This window comes from Bubalus kerabau, chromosome 1 (genome assembly GCF_029407905.1).
Source record: "Bubalus kerabau isolate K-KA32 ecotype Philippines breed swamp buffalo chromosome 1, PCC_UOA_SB_1v2, whole genome shotgun sequence".
Taxonomy (NCBI): domain Eukaryota; kingdom Metazoa; phylum Chordata; class Mammalia; order Artiodactyla; family Bovidae; genus Bubalus; species Bubalus kerabau.
Genome location: NC_073624.1, coordinates 162,548,925 through 162,565,446, shown reverse-complemented (window position 1 = coordinate 162,565,446; position 16,522 = coordinate 162,548,925). Strand labels below are relative to the sequence as shown.

The window sequence follows — 16,522 nt, the reverse complement described above, 5'->3', positions numbered from 1 at the left end:
CAAAGAGTATCTGTACTCAGGGTTTGCGAGAAAATTTCATTTCTCTCAAGATAAAGCCTAAAGAGACCAAGTAAAAACACTCTTCCATGAACTCTAACCCTGTGGAACAAGATACAGAACTGTGGGCCAAATCCTTCAGAACACCTGCCACGCTTTCCTCAGCAGCTGCTTCTTCTTGAAGCAGAGATGAGCACAGATGAGAGTCACCATGAGCTTAGAGGATGGCAGACTTTTAATTTTAACACTGAAGAGATAAAACTTCTTCTGATTCATGAAGATTAGTTTGCTTGTGTCTCCCTCTTCTCGGAGAGCTTAGGAAGTCTCCTGGAATGGTCTTCCTTGCTTCAGAAGGGGTCTGGGCACTTGGCACTGAAGCACTGAGCTTTCTTGTGGATGAAACTGTCTTCTATACACTCATGAATGCACCCCCCACACACAACCTGCCCCATTTTGAATCTATACCTGTATCTTAATTTCTCTGGCACCTTTCAAGTTCCAATCCTACATATTCAAATTCCTCTACCCTTCTGTACTGCCAGAATCCAAGTTCAAGTGATTAAAACATATATAAAACCTTTTGCAGTCTTCCTTCCCTAATAAAATTTTTTCTCTCAGTTCTCCCATTTTCTTAACTGACATGCATCTACCCTGTCATCCACATTTGATAACTTAGTCATCTTCTTTTCATTCTTCACACCTTTTTCATCTAATCACCTATCAAGACAACAGATTCTGCTTCAGTGATCTTCTCTCCATTCCATGAGAGATCAAAAATCGTAAGTTAGCCCTCATCTCCTCATGCCTGGGCTTGTTATAATAATCGTCTAATAAGTTTTCCTTACCTTCGTTACGTTCTCACTGGGACTGGTTCAGTCCTCTGGGCCCTGCGCTGACACTAAGCACACAGGAAGGAAGGAGACACAGCCCCTGCCTCAAGATGTTTAGTTCCTCCTCTCATATTACTCTTCCTATATAGCAAAATATAGTAAGTTTGGTCCCTGCTAGAAACTTCCGGTTACAGAATTAAGTTGAATGTTCTCAGTCTAACATCTTAAGTCTCTCCATAATTCCATCCAAGTGTAATTCTCCAAACTTCTCTCTCCCTCATAATATTCTAAATGTAATCATTACTGCTACCATCACCAATAACTACACTAAAATATGGCAAAGTACAGTAACTGCTTTTTAAAAACAGAGGTAACAATCCACAAGTTACAGTTTTAACAATAAATTTCACCTGCTTGGTAAAGTTTTATTTAATCCATGCCCAGGTAATGTGTCTGAGAAAGATAACAAGCAGCCTGTGGTGCTCAGTGATCTCATAAACAATCTCACCGAGTACCAGGTATTCCAGGACCAAGGTAACATGAAACAAAATAAGGCCACTTCATAATGGTGCCTAAGTACAGATAAAAGCAAGGTTATACTGTGTCCTACAGGAAATACTCCCGACTTGTCTACCTTCTTTTAGTATTTAATCTCAGCAAACTCCTGCTTCCTTAGATCTTCCCTCAAACCATCCAAGAAAAGCTGAAATCATCTGGCACATGCTTGAGATCATTCTTCATGAAGTGTGTTCTTCCTGGCCACAAGAAGTAATCCACCCACCCTGTTTCACAGGCATGTAACGGGTGGGCTTTGGCTGAAGGTCACTGGCGCTTTACTGCTCTGAATCATCAGGGTAGCTACATTTGTTGAGAAATTTTAGGACTAGGTATTATTTTCTGCTATGTCAGAAATGTCAACGTCATTTTCCAAAAGAAGCTTCCAAGCATAATAACTAAAGAGACATTCTCTAGGAAAAAAATTTTAGTTACGTATGACATTTTTTAAGAAAGGAATTTTCTAAAACATCTGGAAAGCTGTTTTTATAATTACCTAAGAAAAAGAAAAGCTAGAATGTTCCAACAAATGAAGCCCTAATAAATTAGCACTCTGCTAACACAAACTAAAAGAGGAGCAGCTTTTAGCATCTCTCTTATTATCTCTTATGGAAGCTGATCAATTTCTTCTAAAAGACAGATTTAATCATGCTGCTTCTTAGAAAGTTAGCAAGATCATGCATTTCTCACTACCTCACATTAATTCTTTAAAAAAAAAAAGGGAAAAAAAAAACCCTTTGTTTATTTGGCTGTATAAGTTGTGGTCTTAGCTGTGGCACATGGGGTCTTTCATTGCAGCATACAGACTTTTTAACTGTATCACTCGGCCGGCCTCTAGAGCACACAGGCTTAGCTGCTCCTCGGCATGTACGATCTTAGTTCCCCTATCAGGGATTAACCCCCGTCCTCTGCACTGCAAGGTGGATTTTCAACCACTGGACCACCCAGGAAGTTCCTAACATTAAATTCTAAGAATAAAATCTATGTCCTGCCCTCACTGTATGAAATATTTCCCAGCAATGGAATATGAAATATTTCCCAGCAATGGAAAACACTGGTGCTGCCCTTTGTTTTCTACCTGCTGTGACACAAACTTTTCTTCTTTCAGTGGATATTTCTAAACAAAGTTACTATTTTAGTTCTGGAATTTGGTATTAGAGAACATGAATTTAAATATCCTTAAATTTATGATCAGATAAGTCACTCAAACTGCTATAATATCTAAATTTCATTTATCCCTAGCCTTGAGTGTAAAAGGCATATATAATAGAATTCTTGGTGTGCTGTCATGCACAAATACATGCCAGAATGCTGTCTTGGTACAAAGATGGTTCCTATCAACATTTAGCTCACTGAAACATAGGTCATATTTCATGTTCAATGTCTAGTACTGACTAAACATTACTGCACGACCACATCATAAATATCACATGTTTATACACCAAAGTATGTATGTGTATATACACATAATGCAATATATTTTTTTCACTTAAAATACTTTTCCCAGTGGCATATTTTAAATATAAACAATAGTGAATATAAATAAAGAATCTGGCAAAGAAATAAATCCCTTAATTCCCTTTGGAAATATATACTAACACTAACGGAACATCTCTCCAACTGGAGAAAATGGCACATCTATGTTTAAAATCAGGATATTACCCTTGCATAAAAATAAACATAATGCTGCCCACTTCCAAATCAGAAAGGCATTTTTCTGGTAAAAGAAAAAGGACTTAGGAAAACTAAGTCCATAGGAAAACTAAGTACTCAAGACAAATCTTTCAGCTACATTAATCCTCACATTTAACATTTCACCTTATATCCTGGGCAAGAGAAAAAAAGGATGGGAGTTCTTCACTAGCACATACATCATGACTGTAAGAGCTAGGTAAATACTGTCTCCTTTTGGAATTATGAACAATTGATAAGGTTTTTTGTGGTATGTCTGTTATAAACTTTCCTATTGTCTATTTTATAAACAGCTGAAGTAGGAACTTAGTTGACAATGACATTTTAAAATATATGAATGATCCAATAAATCTGAGGCATAAGCACAAAGGACTGTAGATGATGTTGACCATATTCAAATATTAAATTTATATAAATTTTATTCATATCTATTAAATATGCTATAAGGTGGATTAATTCAGTACTAGAAACCAAATCCAACAGACCATTTAAAATTTATATTAAAAGCACCTTTTTCATTCCTTTGCTACATGTAATTGTTCAGTCGCTCTGCTGCTGCTGCTAAGTCACTTCAGTCGTGTCCGACTCTGTGCAACCCCATAGACGGCAGCCCACCAGGCTCCCCTGTCCCTGGGATTCTCCAGGCAAGAACACTGGAGTGGGTTGCCATTTCCTTCTCCAATGCATGAAAGTGAAAAGTGAAAGTGAAGTCGCTCAGTCGTGTCCGACTCTTTGCGACCCCATGGACTGCAGCCCACCAGGCTCCTCCATCCACGGGATTTTCCAGGCAAGAGTACTGGAGTGGGGTGCCATAGCCTTCTCCGGTTCAGTTGCTCAGTCGTGTCCAAATCTTTGCAACCCCTTGGGCTGCATGCAGCATGCCTGGCTTCCCTATCTTTTACCATCTGGTGGAACCTGCTCAAAACCATGTCAATTGAGTCAGTGATGCCATCCAACCTTCTTGTCCTCTGTCATTTCCTTCTCCTCCTGCCTTCAATCCTTCCCAGCATCAGGGTATTTTTCAATTAGTCAGCTCTTCGCCTCAGGTAGCCAAAATTCTGGAGTTTTAGCTTCAGCATCAGTCCTTCCAATGAATATTCATGGTTGACTTCCTGTAGGATGGACTGGTTTGATCTCCTTGCAGTCCAAGGGACCCTCAAGAGTCTTCTTCAACACCACAGTTCAAAAGCATCAATTCTTCAGCACTCAGCCTTCATTATGGTCCAACTCTCACATCCATACATAACTACTGGAAAAACCATAGCTTTGACTAGACAGACCTTTAATGGCAAAGTAATATCTCTGCTTTTTAATATGCTGTCTGGGTTGGTCATAGCTTTTCTTCCAAGGAGCAAGCGCCCTTTAATTTCATGGCTGTGGTCACCATCTGCAGTGATTTTGGAGCCCCCAAAAATAATGTCTGTCACTGTTTCCATTGTTTCCCCATCTATTTGCCATGAAGTGATGGGACCAGACGCCATGATCTCAGTTTTTTTAATGTTAAGCCTTAAGCCAGCTTTCACTCTCCTCTTTCACCTTCATCAAGAGGCCCTTTAGTTCCTCTTCGTTTTCTGCCATAAGGGTGGTGTCATCTGCGTATCTGAGGTTATTGATATTTCTCCCGGAAGTCTTGATTCCAGCTTGTGCTTCATCCAACCCAGCATTTCACATGATATACTCTGCATATTAAGTTGAATAAGCAGGGTGACAATACACAGCCTTGACGTACTCCTTTTCCAATTCTGAACCAGTCTGTTGTTTCATGTCTGGTTCTAACTACTGATTCTTGACCTGCATACAGATTTCTCAGGAGGCAGGTAAGGTGATCCGGTATTCCCATATCATGAAGAATTTTCCACGGTTTGTTGTGATCCACACAGTCAAAGGCATGAGCGTAATCAACGAAGCAGCAGCTATCTTTCTGTAATTCTCTTGCTTTTTCTATGACCCAACAGATGTTGGCAATTTGATCTCTGATTCCTCTGCCTTTTCTAAATCCAGCTTGTACATCTGTTAAGTTCTTGGTTCACATACTGCTTAAGCCTAGCATTTTTTTTTTAGTAAGAATTCTTAAAATATGAGAGAAAACTAGTATCAGGTCAAACTGTGCATGATCTAAGTTTTAATTGATAGGTACCTTTACCACTGACACTGATAAAACACTACACTCAATTTTCAGAGTAATCCAGGTTGGGTCATTATATGAATCCTTTGGGTCCATCTTGTAATCCCTTCTTTGAGATTAAAGGGCAAAACATTAAGTTCTGATGTGTGAGTCTAGAAATGTATTCTGGTATTGTGGCTTCTATAGCTAAGATGTTTGAACAAATACTTTATAAAAGTATGTATCATGAAAATTTAGAATTTACTTAATGTGCAAACTAACTTAGCATCTTCAAATACTGCTGCTACATGCTTTTAAAATGATACTGTAGGACTTCCCTGTTGGTCCAGTGTTATCTTCCTGCCAATGCAGGTGACATGGGTTCAATCCCTAGTCGGGGAAGATTTCACATGCCTCAGGGCAACTAAGCCCACGGGCCGCAGCTACCGAGCCCCAGCTCCAGAACCCATGTTCCGCAACAAGAGAAGCTGTGACAGTGAGAAGGCCACACACTGCAGCTAGACAGTAGCCCTCACTCACCACAACTAAAGAAAGCTTGCTTGCAGCAACAAAGGCCCAGTGCAGTCATAAACAAGCAGAGCAGCATTTAAACAATGATGCTGAAAATACATTTAAAAAAACTTACAATCCAGTCCAAGAAATGTCCTTATAAATGCTATATAAGAACATGCTTGCACATGGATAGTAATATTTAAAAGTAAGTTTCATTAAGTTTTTATGTCTAATGTGAATCCTTCTTTCTCACATAATCACCATTTTCCTGCATATTCCTCGTCTTTCAAGTGTTTTTGTGTGAATGATTAGGTACCTTTAATGTTTTTATTCTTCTCACCACATTATCCATTTCACCATTTTATCTGAGTATTCCGTCCCTAAATGAGAACATTTGGTCGGAAACTGACTTATCCACTCTTCTGAAGGTACCATCTTCTCCTACAACTCATTCTTACCTCTTTCTCTCTTTTTTCCCCCTACCTAAATATGAACTCCATTTTTTTTAACTGTTTTTCATTTCTTACAAAAATTGCCTTCACTGACTTCCCTGTTACTTATTGCTCCAGGCAACCCACTCCAGTATTCTTGCCTGGAGAATCCCCACGGGCAGAGGAGCCTAGAAGGCTGCAGTCCATGGTGTCGCAACAAGTTGGACACAACTGAGCAACAATGCACAGCACAGTTTTCCCATATACATCTAGGTCTACTTCATCATTAACTCTAGAGATGTTCTGTCCAATATCTACTAGCCATTTGTGGCTATTTATATTTAAATTAATTACAATTAAATAGTTCTTAAAATTCTCTTCTGCAATCACACTGGCCACATTTTCAAGTATTCAACAGTCACATTCAGCTAGTGGCAACTGCATTAGACAGCAAGGAAATTCTATGGAAGGGTGCTAATGTAGAAGAGTCTCTCATTCTCAATTCTAGAACTCATCTCTATCTACTGATCTTGTGCTTTCTATGGTTCAACCACCACATTTACTCTTTTCACTAAGTTCGATTCTTTTATCTAGACTTTCCCAATCCTTTGAACCTTACAGCACTTTCTACACTTTAATTGTATCCCCTTGCCAATTCCTTTAATAAGCACTTTGATGGAAGATGGAAGAATCTTTCTTTGTCTGTGTGTCTGCTTCCCCAATTCCACACTTCAAGAGGCAACTGAGATAGGAAGGGCTCAGCAAACCTTTGCTGAAATTATTAGCATCATACTTTATACAGAGCACACAAAAAATAACTACTTATTAAATGAAAAGAAATAAGTATTTTATAAACTTTAAAGGCCTATAACTAAGCTTAAAAAAATCAGACTGTTGATTAATTAACCATTATAATTCCCTGTTCATTTGTGTTACTAGGATTCCACAGATCAAAATAAGGCAAAAGCAGGGTCAAGGCTGGCTTATCAGGCATTCTCTTACCAAGAAGTATTTATTAGTTGGCACCATACCATAGGATAACAATGACTGACAGCCATGACAGCTCTCTGGCTCAGGCATATCCTGAACTGACTTCAGAAAGTGTATTTTAGCACATAATATGTTTTTAAATGTAATATTTTTGAAAAACAATGAGGAAGCACAGAATGCATGATTATTTTCTACCATTTAGAAGAAACTATTCCTTACTCTATGCCTAAAACATAACCTTTACTGTCTGTATCTGAATGCATTTATGCTTCCTAACAGCCTCAACATTTGGGTAATCGTAGTAAGAGAATGTATTTGAAAAATCTCAACAAATAAAAAGAATATGCTACATAATATATTTTCAGAGTCTTATGCCATTGAAGAAGACTGTATTTTGGACTTCTTTTTCTTGTAGGCATGGGGAAACACCACTCTCATAAATACATGCAATGAGTGGGAGACTAGACACTCAAATAAAATGACCTACAGTATGCAGAATGGAAAAGCTATTAAAGCACATTCATTCATATAAGACACAGAATAGAAACTTTAGAAAGCACAGAAACAACTGGGAGACAAGAAAAATCCACTTACCTTAAAAAAAAATTTTGACAGTCATGGCAGATGCAAAATTATTAGAGTAAAAACAGTAGACCAAAACATCAAAATAGAAAATGACAAGAAAAGAGGAGAAGAGCATGTGTTACTTACAGGAATTCTTCTCCAGGATGTTTGGGTATATTTATCAGCATATGTACATTTTTCCTCTTTAGATTTTTGATAGCAGTTACACCGAGTTGCCTAAACAAAAACACAAATTTTTACATTAAAATATTGTATATGTTAGTGTAATTTTACATATACACTTATACATACAAACAAAGCAATTAGGGTCTCTCTTAGGAGGTTAAAATGGGGCTTCCCTGGTGGCTCAGAGGATAAAGCATCTGCCTGCGATACAGGAGACCCAGGTTCAATCCCTGGGTTGGGAAGATCCCCAGGAGAAGGAAATGGCAACCCACTCCAGTATTCTTGCCTGGAGAATCCCATGGACAGAGGAGTCTGGCGGGCTACAGTCCACGGGGTCACAAAGAGTCAGACACGACTGTCGACCTCACTTTAGGAGGTTAAAATAAAAGAAAAACATGAAAATCTACTTAGTAGTCTCCCATCTTATCCACAGACTAGGTTTTAGGTTCACCCACCAAGGCAAAATTTTAAATAGTCGAAACTACCCTTGGCAATCTCTTACCATGAAACACACTACCTATGGTTTTATGTATATAAATATACATGTATACAGATACAGAATATATACAGCAATATATAAGCATATAAAGAATATAACTGCAAAACTAAATATTTCCCTAAAATGGTACTACAATCACTGTACGCAGTCTCTTAAACTCATTTTTGATGGGACTCAGATATTAAATACTACAGGCCCTCCAGAAAAGTTGTTTCTTCACTCCTGCAATGCATTTAAAAGCCTCTTTAAAGACGTGTTAACTTTATTGGACTGGAGTATTTTAAAGGATTTCTGCCCTTTGACAAAATCCATCTGACCATCTCAGTTCGTAAATAAATTCTCTTCTCGTAACTTCACTCAGAACATATTCATTCAGTCATTTACACGACACAAAGTAACATGCCTATTGTGTAAACTATGGTCTCTCAAATAAACATCAAACTATTTTAAAAAATGAGAAGACTGATAATGAGAATTTCTCCTCAGTGTGAAGCTGGAATACAGCTGTATTATTTATCAAACAACCTCACTGGAGGTAAATATACTTTTTTATAGGAAAACCTCTATAACAAATTCTTGATTATTTCATCAAGCTAAAATGATGTTTCTACTTTTAAAATATTGATATTTGGCAAAACTAATACAGTTATGTAAAGTCTAAAAATAAAATAAAATTTAAAAAAAAAATAAAATTAAAAAAAAAATATTTACCAATATTCAAACTTTTTCTTAATTGCAATCAAATCATTACAATTTCCAGAATCAAAATCTAGTCAAAACAAAAACCTCTGTAATACAGACATGTTTCCTATTCTTTGTAGTATGTACACATTTTCCATTCCAAAACATGGGACAGTCATTGAAATGAAATTCAATATATAAGCAGGTCAACTTAGATCTCTTGGAATTCAGTAGGACTTAACTTTTAACATATATGGGAGGTATGAAAGCAGAAAAAAGATAAAACATTTATCTTAATGCAAGCACATTACTTATTTTATCTTGACTACTGCAATTCCAGAAACAATTTCCTTTCTGCAGCCTATGTGCTAACTAACATATGTAGGACAATAACTGGCAAATATTTGAATTTTCTATAATTCGAAAAATGTAGCTTTTAGGGACATTTCAATAGACAGACAACAGCTACTCATATCATTCCCTCTCCATCTGCGTTCTTTACTGCTGACAGATTCTTTCAGATGCTCACCTTCTGTGTGGTCCCATATTTCAGGAAGTATGTATCCTCTCTTGACTCGATAGACTTTGATTAGTCTGAACCAATGTGATTAATCCTACTCCTCAATGCTTAAGGGACAAAGAACCCAAATGTAGCCAATAAAACATGAGGCACTTCTGGGTTCTTTCTAAGAAAGTGTTCCTAATTTTAAAAATGGATATGCTAAAGAAAAACAGGTGCTTTTCCTATCTTTGGGGACCACAGCATGAGTATGTGACACAGAGTCACCACAAACATCTTGTGACCATGGAAGGACATGCAAGAATCCAAGAGGACTTCAGAAAAGTCATGCGAGAACTTTACCATTACCCATATGACCAATTAGGAAACCATGAAAACAGATGGGCCAATACACTTTCTTGTTATTTAAGTTTATAAACATTCTTATTTTCAAGTCACTTTAGTCAGACTTTTACTTAAAACTTAAAACATCACTAGACAGGCACTGATTCACTAGATGGTGATTTGGAGCAAATCATCAAATAAAAGTTATTATTTATCATGTACCCATGGGCCAATTATAGCATTAAGGAGTTTACATACATAGGTCATTTAATTTATAATACAACACTATACTGTCACCATCGGTGTTATTTTACTATCCCCACACACAGAAGAGGTTAAAAAAAATTAAGTAACTTCCCTAAGAGAGTATGGCTACTAAGTTTCAGAGCCAGGATTTGAACCTAGGTCTATGCAGCTTCAGTCTTGTCATGGGTTCTCAAATACTCAATTACACAGCTAGCCTACTTAAGCTGAATTCCACTTTCTATGTCTCCACAAAGAAAATTCTACACCAGTACTTCCTTTTTTTTTTTTAATTTTATTTTATTTTTAACTTTACAATATTGTATTAGTTTTGCCAAATATCGAAATGAATCCGCCACAGGTATACCTCTGTTCCCCATCCTGAACCCTCCTCCCTCCTCCCTCCCCATACCATCCCTCTGGGTCGTCCCAGTGCACCAGCCCCAAGCATCCAGTATTGTGCATCGAACCTGGACTGGCGACTCGTTTCATACATGATATTATACATGTTTCAATGCCCTTCTCCCAAATCTCCCCACCCTCTCCCTCTCCCACAGAGTCCATAAGACTGATCTATATATCAGTGTCTCTTTTGCTGTCTCATACACAGGGTTATTGTTACCATCTTTCTAAATTCCATATATATGCGTTAGTATACTGTATTGGTGTTTTTCTTTCTGGCTGACTTCACTCTGTATAATAGGCTCCAGTTTCATCCACCTCATTAGAACTGATTCAAATGTATTCTTTTTAATGGCTGAGTAATACTCCATTGTGTATATGTACCACAGCTTTCTTATCCATTCATCTGCTGATGGGCATCTAGGTTGCTTCCATGTCCTGGCTATTATAAATAGTTATTCTGAGGACTCAAAGAACAAATATATCTAAATTAATTATTATTTAACTACAGTATACTGAGGTGAAAATATACAGACATTCTAAGCATTTGGAATAAGGTTTAAATAGTCAAGCTTCTATACTTTTTGGCCTAATTTTTGAAGCACTGCAATCTGATTTTATATCTGCATATTTCTCATAAAATAAGAATTTAACACATTATGTTGTCGATGTATTTTTTTAAGTTTACATATAAACAGAGGTTAGAGCTGAGTGTCTATTTCTGAAAAAAAAATAAAAAGTATAGCAAGCTAAAAATGGAAAAGGACTTTGAAATCACCTAGAAAAACCTCCACATTTTTGATAAAGAAAGCACTAGAGTGATAGAAACTGCCAATGTCATTCAGCTAATTAATACAGACAAGAAAAGTTCTCTAATTCCTATTCCATGGCTCCTCTGATGACATTTTGCTATTTTTTAGAAAACTAATTAAGGGATATAAAGAAAGAAAAAGACTATAAAAAGAAGGGAAATTTTAATTTTGGTAATCTGAAAAATGCAATTGCATATCTCTGCTTTCAATGGTTTATATCCTTTGAAATTCTTGATTTGAACAAGAGACTTTCTAGACCATAACTAAAGATAGGTGATGGGCTCTTTTAAAATAAATAATGTCTAAATTTAATATATCAAATACAGACAATTTCACATATTAATAAAGAGTAATGTTTTTGCTTGTGTTTTTCTTTCTTTCTTTAGGATTCTCTTAGATATTTCTAAAACCTTTCTAAATGTTATTTGTAAGGTGAGATATTCTTCAGGATAACTGACCCAGTCTCTTTAATAAGGGAGTACAATGAAAAAAAAAAAAAGATTCTAAAGTAAAAGAGACTTAAGGGATATAACTTGATGTAATGTATAAACATACGAGATATTTTCAGAACTAGAGAAATCAGAATATGGACTGAATTTTAGAAAATATTTAAAAATTACTGTTAACTGGTTAAAGGTAATATTATAAATGAGAAAAGTATTTTTTTAAAGGGCATACTGAAGTTAAAAGAATTATTAAAACTTCTCAGCATAAAAAGCTGTTATCTTTCATTATTTATTAATCATGTATCAATATAAAGTGACTTTTTTATAATTATTTCAGTCTTGGATTTATTTTAATATTGAAACTCCCAACCTTTTATATTCAGTATTACTATGCCATTTTACTTTACCTAACTTTCCTTTATGTGAAGAAATGAATGGATTTTGCTTTAAATCCTCAACAAAGCTCTCTACATGAGATAATGCCATCTCCATTTATTATTATATTAATATTTATTACATTTGGTTGAATTTCTGTCACCTTAGTTTTGCTATTTTTAGATATCCTTGGTATTTCTCTATGTCCTCTTTTATCTTTTGCAAGATACATTATTCTAACCTACGAATAGTTACCTTAGAGCAGTCCATAAACATTTTATCTAAGTATATAATAAGAATAATTTTAGATACTTATTTGTAGATAAATAATTCAGTACTTCTTCAGTATACCCTTTATCTCTTTCCTGAAACCTATTTTATCTAAATATTTACAAAAATAGAAATTTAAGTTTTTAGTTAAAAATAATTTTTATTTCAAAAATGTTTTAATCTATAAATTAAACAAATTTAACATTCAAATGATATACCATGACATATGATTAATGAGCCTCAAGTTTTCTTCCATTAGTAGTTGGGAAGATTATCCCATCGAGTCTCTCTAAAGATGGGTTTCCATTTCACCATTCATTCATTTTAATCTTTACTTCCTTATTCCTGAGTTATTTTAAGATTTCTCTCTCAAGTATTTGGGATGCATCATTAAATAATTTTACGAAGATAAATGTGTAGCATATTTTTCAATACATTAAAGGTCAGAGAATGTACCTTTGTATATAAATAAAAATGTGTTTAGCTACAGAATATGAGGGTCATAATCTTTTTTTCTAAAGTCACTAGATACAATTTTTGTGCTCTATAATACATTTCTGTAAAATGTGAAGCTTAATTTCCTAAAGCTACCTTTTCTTTTCCCTGAAAATTGGCTACATTGGTTGGGTTTGTCTTTAGTCGTTTTTAATTGAAGGATAATTGCTTTGCAGAATTTTGTTGTTTTCTGTCAAACCTCAACATAAATCAGCCATAGGTATACATATACCCCCTCTCTTTTGAACCTTCCTCCCATCTCCCACCACATCTCACCCCTCTAGATTGATACTGATACCGAGCACCCATTTGAGTTTCCTGAGCCATACAGCAAATTCCTGTTGGCTATCTTATTTTACATATGGTAATGTAAGTTTCCATATTACTCTTTCATACATCTCACCCCCTCCTCCCCTCTCCCCATGTCCATATCTATTCCCTATGTTTGTTTCTCCACTGCTGACCTGTGAATAAATTCTTCAGTACCGTTTTTCTAGATTCCGTATATATACATTAGAATATGATATTTATATCTTTCTTTCTCACTCACTTCACTCTGTGTAATAGCTTCTAGCTTCATCCACCTCATCAAAACTGACTCAAGTGCATTCCTTTTTATGGCTGAGTAATATTCCATTGTGTATATGTACCACCACTTCTTTGTCCATTCATCTGTCGATGGACATCTAGGTTGCTTCCATGTTCTAGCTATTGTAGACAGTGCTGCAACGAACAATGGAATACATGTGCCTTTTTCAATTTTGGTTTCCTCAGGGTATATGCCTAGGAGTTAGATTGCTTGGTCATATGTTGATTTTATTCCTATTTTTTTAAGGAATCTCCGTATGGTCTTCCAAAGTGGCTGTATAAATTTACATTTCCACCAACAGTGCAAGAGCATTTCCTTTTCTCCACACCCTCTCCAGCATTTACTGTTTCTAGATTTTTTGATGATGGCCATTCTGACTGCTGTGAGGTGATACCTCATTGTAGTTTTGATTTGCAATTCTCTAATAATGAGTGATGTTTAGCATCTTTTCATGTGTTTGTTAGCCATCTGTATGTCTTCTTTGGAGAAATGTCTGTTTAGGTCTTTTTCCCGCTTTTTGATTGGGTTGTTTGTTTTTCTGGTATTGAGTTGTATGAGCTGCTTGCACATTTTGGAAATAAATCCTTTGTCAGTTGTTTTATTTGCTATTATGTTCTCCCATTCAGAGGGTTGTCCTTTCACCTTGCCTATAGTTTCCTTTGCTGTGCAAAAGCTTTTAAGTTTAATCAGGCCCCACTTGTTTACTTTTGTTTTTATTTCCATTACTCTAGGAGGTGGGTCATAGAGGATCTTGCTTTGATTTATGTCATTAGTGTTGTGCCTATACTTTCCTCTAAGAGTTTTATAGTTTCTGGTTTTACATTTAGATTTTTAATCCATTTTGAATTTATCTTTGTGTATAGTGTTAGGAAGTGTTCTAATTTCATGCTTTTACATGTAGCTGTCCAGTTTTCCCAGCACCATTTATTGAAGAGGCTGTCTTTGCCCCATTGTATATTCTTGCCTATTTTGTCAAAAATAACATACCCATAGGTGCATGGGTTTATTTCTGGGCTTTCTATCTTGTTCCATTGGTCTATATTTCTGTTTTTGTGCCAGTACCATACTGTCTTGATGACTGTAGCTTTGTAGTATAATCTGAACTCAGGACGGGTGAGTCCTCCAGCTAAGGACTCAGACCCTTAGTCCTTTGGCTATTCAGGGTCTTTTGAATTTCCATATGAAGTGTGAAATTTTTTGTTCTAGTTCTGTGAAAAATACCACTGGTGATTTGATAGACATCGCACTGAATCTGTCGACTGCATTTGGTAGTATAGTCATTTTCACAATATTGATTCTTCCTACCTAGGAACATGGAATATCCCTCCATCTGTTTATGTTGTCTTTGATTTCTTTCATTAGTGTCTTATAATTTTCTGTGTACAGTTCCTTTGTCTCCTTAGGTAAGTTTATTCTCAGAAATTTAATTCTTTTTGTTGCAATGGTGAATGGGATTGATTTCTTAATTTCTCTTTCTGATTTTTCATTGTTAGTATATAGACATGCAAGTGATTTCTGTGTACTGATTTTGTATCCTGCAACTCTGCTAAATTCAGTGATTAGTGCCAGTAATTTTCTGATACTATCTTTAGGGTTTTCTATATACAGTATCACATCATCTGCAAACAGTGAGAGCTTTACTTCTTTTCCGATCCGGATTCCTTTCTTTTTCTTCTCTGATTGCTGTAGATAGGACCTCCAGAATTATGTTGAGTTAGTAGTGAAAGTGGACACCCTTGTCTTGTTCCTGATCTTAGGGGGAATGCTTTCAGTTTTTCATCATTGAGAATAATGTTTGCTGTAGGCTTATCATATGTGGCCTTTATTAAGTTCCTTCTATGCCCATTTTTTGAAGAGTTTTATTCATAAATGGGTGCTGAATTTTGTCAAAGGCTTTTCCTGCATCTATTGAGATTATCATATAGTTTTATCTTTCAATTTGTTAATATGGTGTATTGCACTGATTGATTTGCATATATTGAATCATTGCATTCCTGGAATAAACCCAACTTATTCATGATGTATGAGCTTTTTGATGTGTTGCTGTAATCTGTTTGCTAAAATTTTGTTGAGGATTTTTGCGTCTATGTTCATCAGTGATGACTTCCCTGGTGGCTCAGATGGTAAAGCGTCTGCCTACAATGCGGGAGACCTGGCTTTGATCCCTGGGTCAGGAAGATCCTCTGGAGAAGGAAATGGCAACCCATTCCAGTACCCCTGCCTGGAAAATCCCATGGATAGAGGAGTGTGGTAGACTACAGTCCATGGGGTCGCAAAGAGTCAGACACGACTGAGCAACTTCACTTTCTTTCACTTTCATCAGTGATATTGGCCTGTAGTTTTCTTTTTTTGTGTTGTCTTTGTCTGGTTTTGGTATCAGGGTGATGGTGGCCTCGTAGAATTAGTTTGCAATTTTTTGAAAGAGTTTTAGAAGGACAGGCATTAGCTCTTCTCTAAATGTTTGATAGAATTCTCCTTTGAAGTCATCTGGTCCTGGGCTTTTGTTTTCTGGAAGATTTTTTTTATCACAGCTTCAATTTCAGTGCTTGTAATTGGGTTGTTTATAATTTCTATTTCTTCCTGGTTCTGTCTTGAAAGATTGAACTTTTCTAAGAATCTGTCCATTTCTTCCAGGTTATCCATTTTATTGCCATATAGTTGTTAATAATAGTCTCATAATCCTTTGTATTTCTGCATTGTCTGTTGTAACCTCTCCTTTTTTGTTTCTAATTTTGTTGCATTAATTTTTCTTTTTTTCTTGATGAGTCTGGCTAAAGGCCTGTCAATTCTGTTTATCTTCTAAAAGAATCAGCTTTTAGTTTTATTAATCTTTATTATTGTTTCTTTCATTTCTTTTTCATTTATTTCTGCTCAGGTCTTTATGATTTCTTTCCTTCCACTAATTTTGTGGGTTTTTTTGTTCTTCTTTTTCCAGTTTTTTTAGGTGTAAAGTTAGATTGTCTATTTGATGTTTTTCTTGTTTCTTGAGGTAGGATTGTATTGC

General features: G+C 35.9%; 1 protein-coding gene across 6 annotated transcripts in view; it reads right to left on the bottom strand.

Moving 5' to 3' along the window:
- Positions 1-16,522, bottom strand: part of CCSER2 (coiled-coil serine rich protein 2) — a 166,580-nt gene that overhangs the window by 23,287 nt on the left and 126,771 nt on the right. For all 6 annotated transcript variants that reach the window (XM_055537937.1, XM_055537927.1, XM_055537951.1 and 3 more), the window contains one exon: positions 7,824-7,913. In XM_055537937.1, coding sequence (XP_055393912.1) covers positions 7,824-7,913 — 90 coding nt within the window. Of the gene's footprint in view, positions 1-7,823; positions 7,914-16,522 lie in introns of those variants that run through there.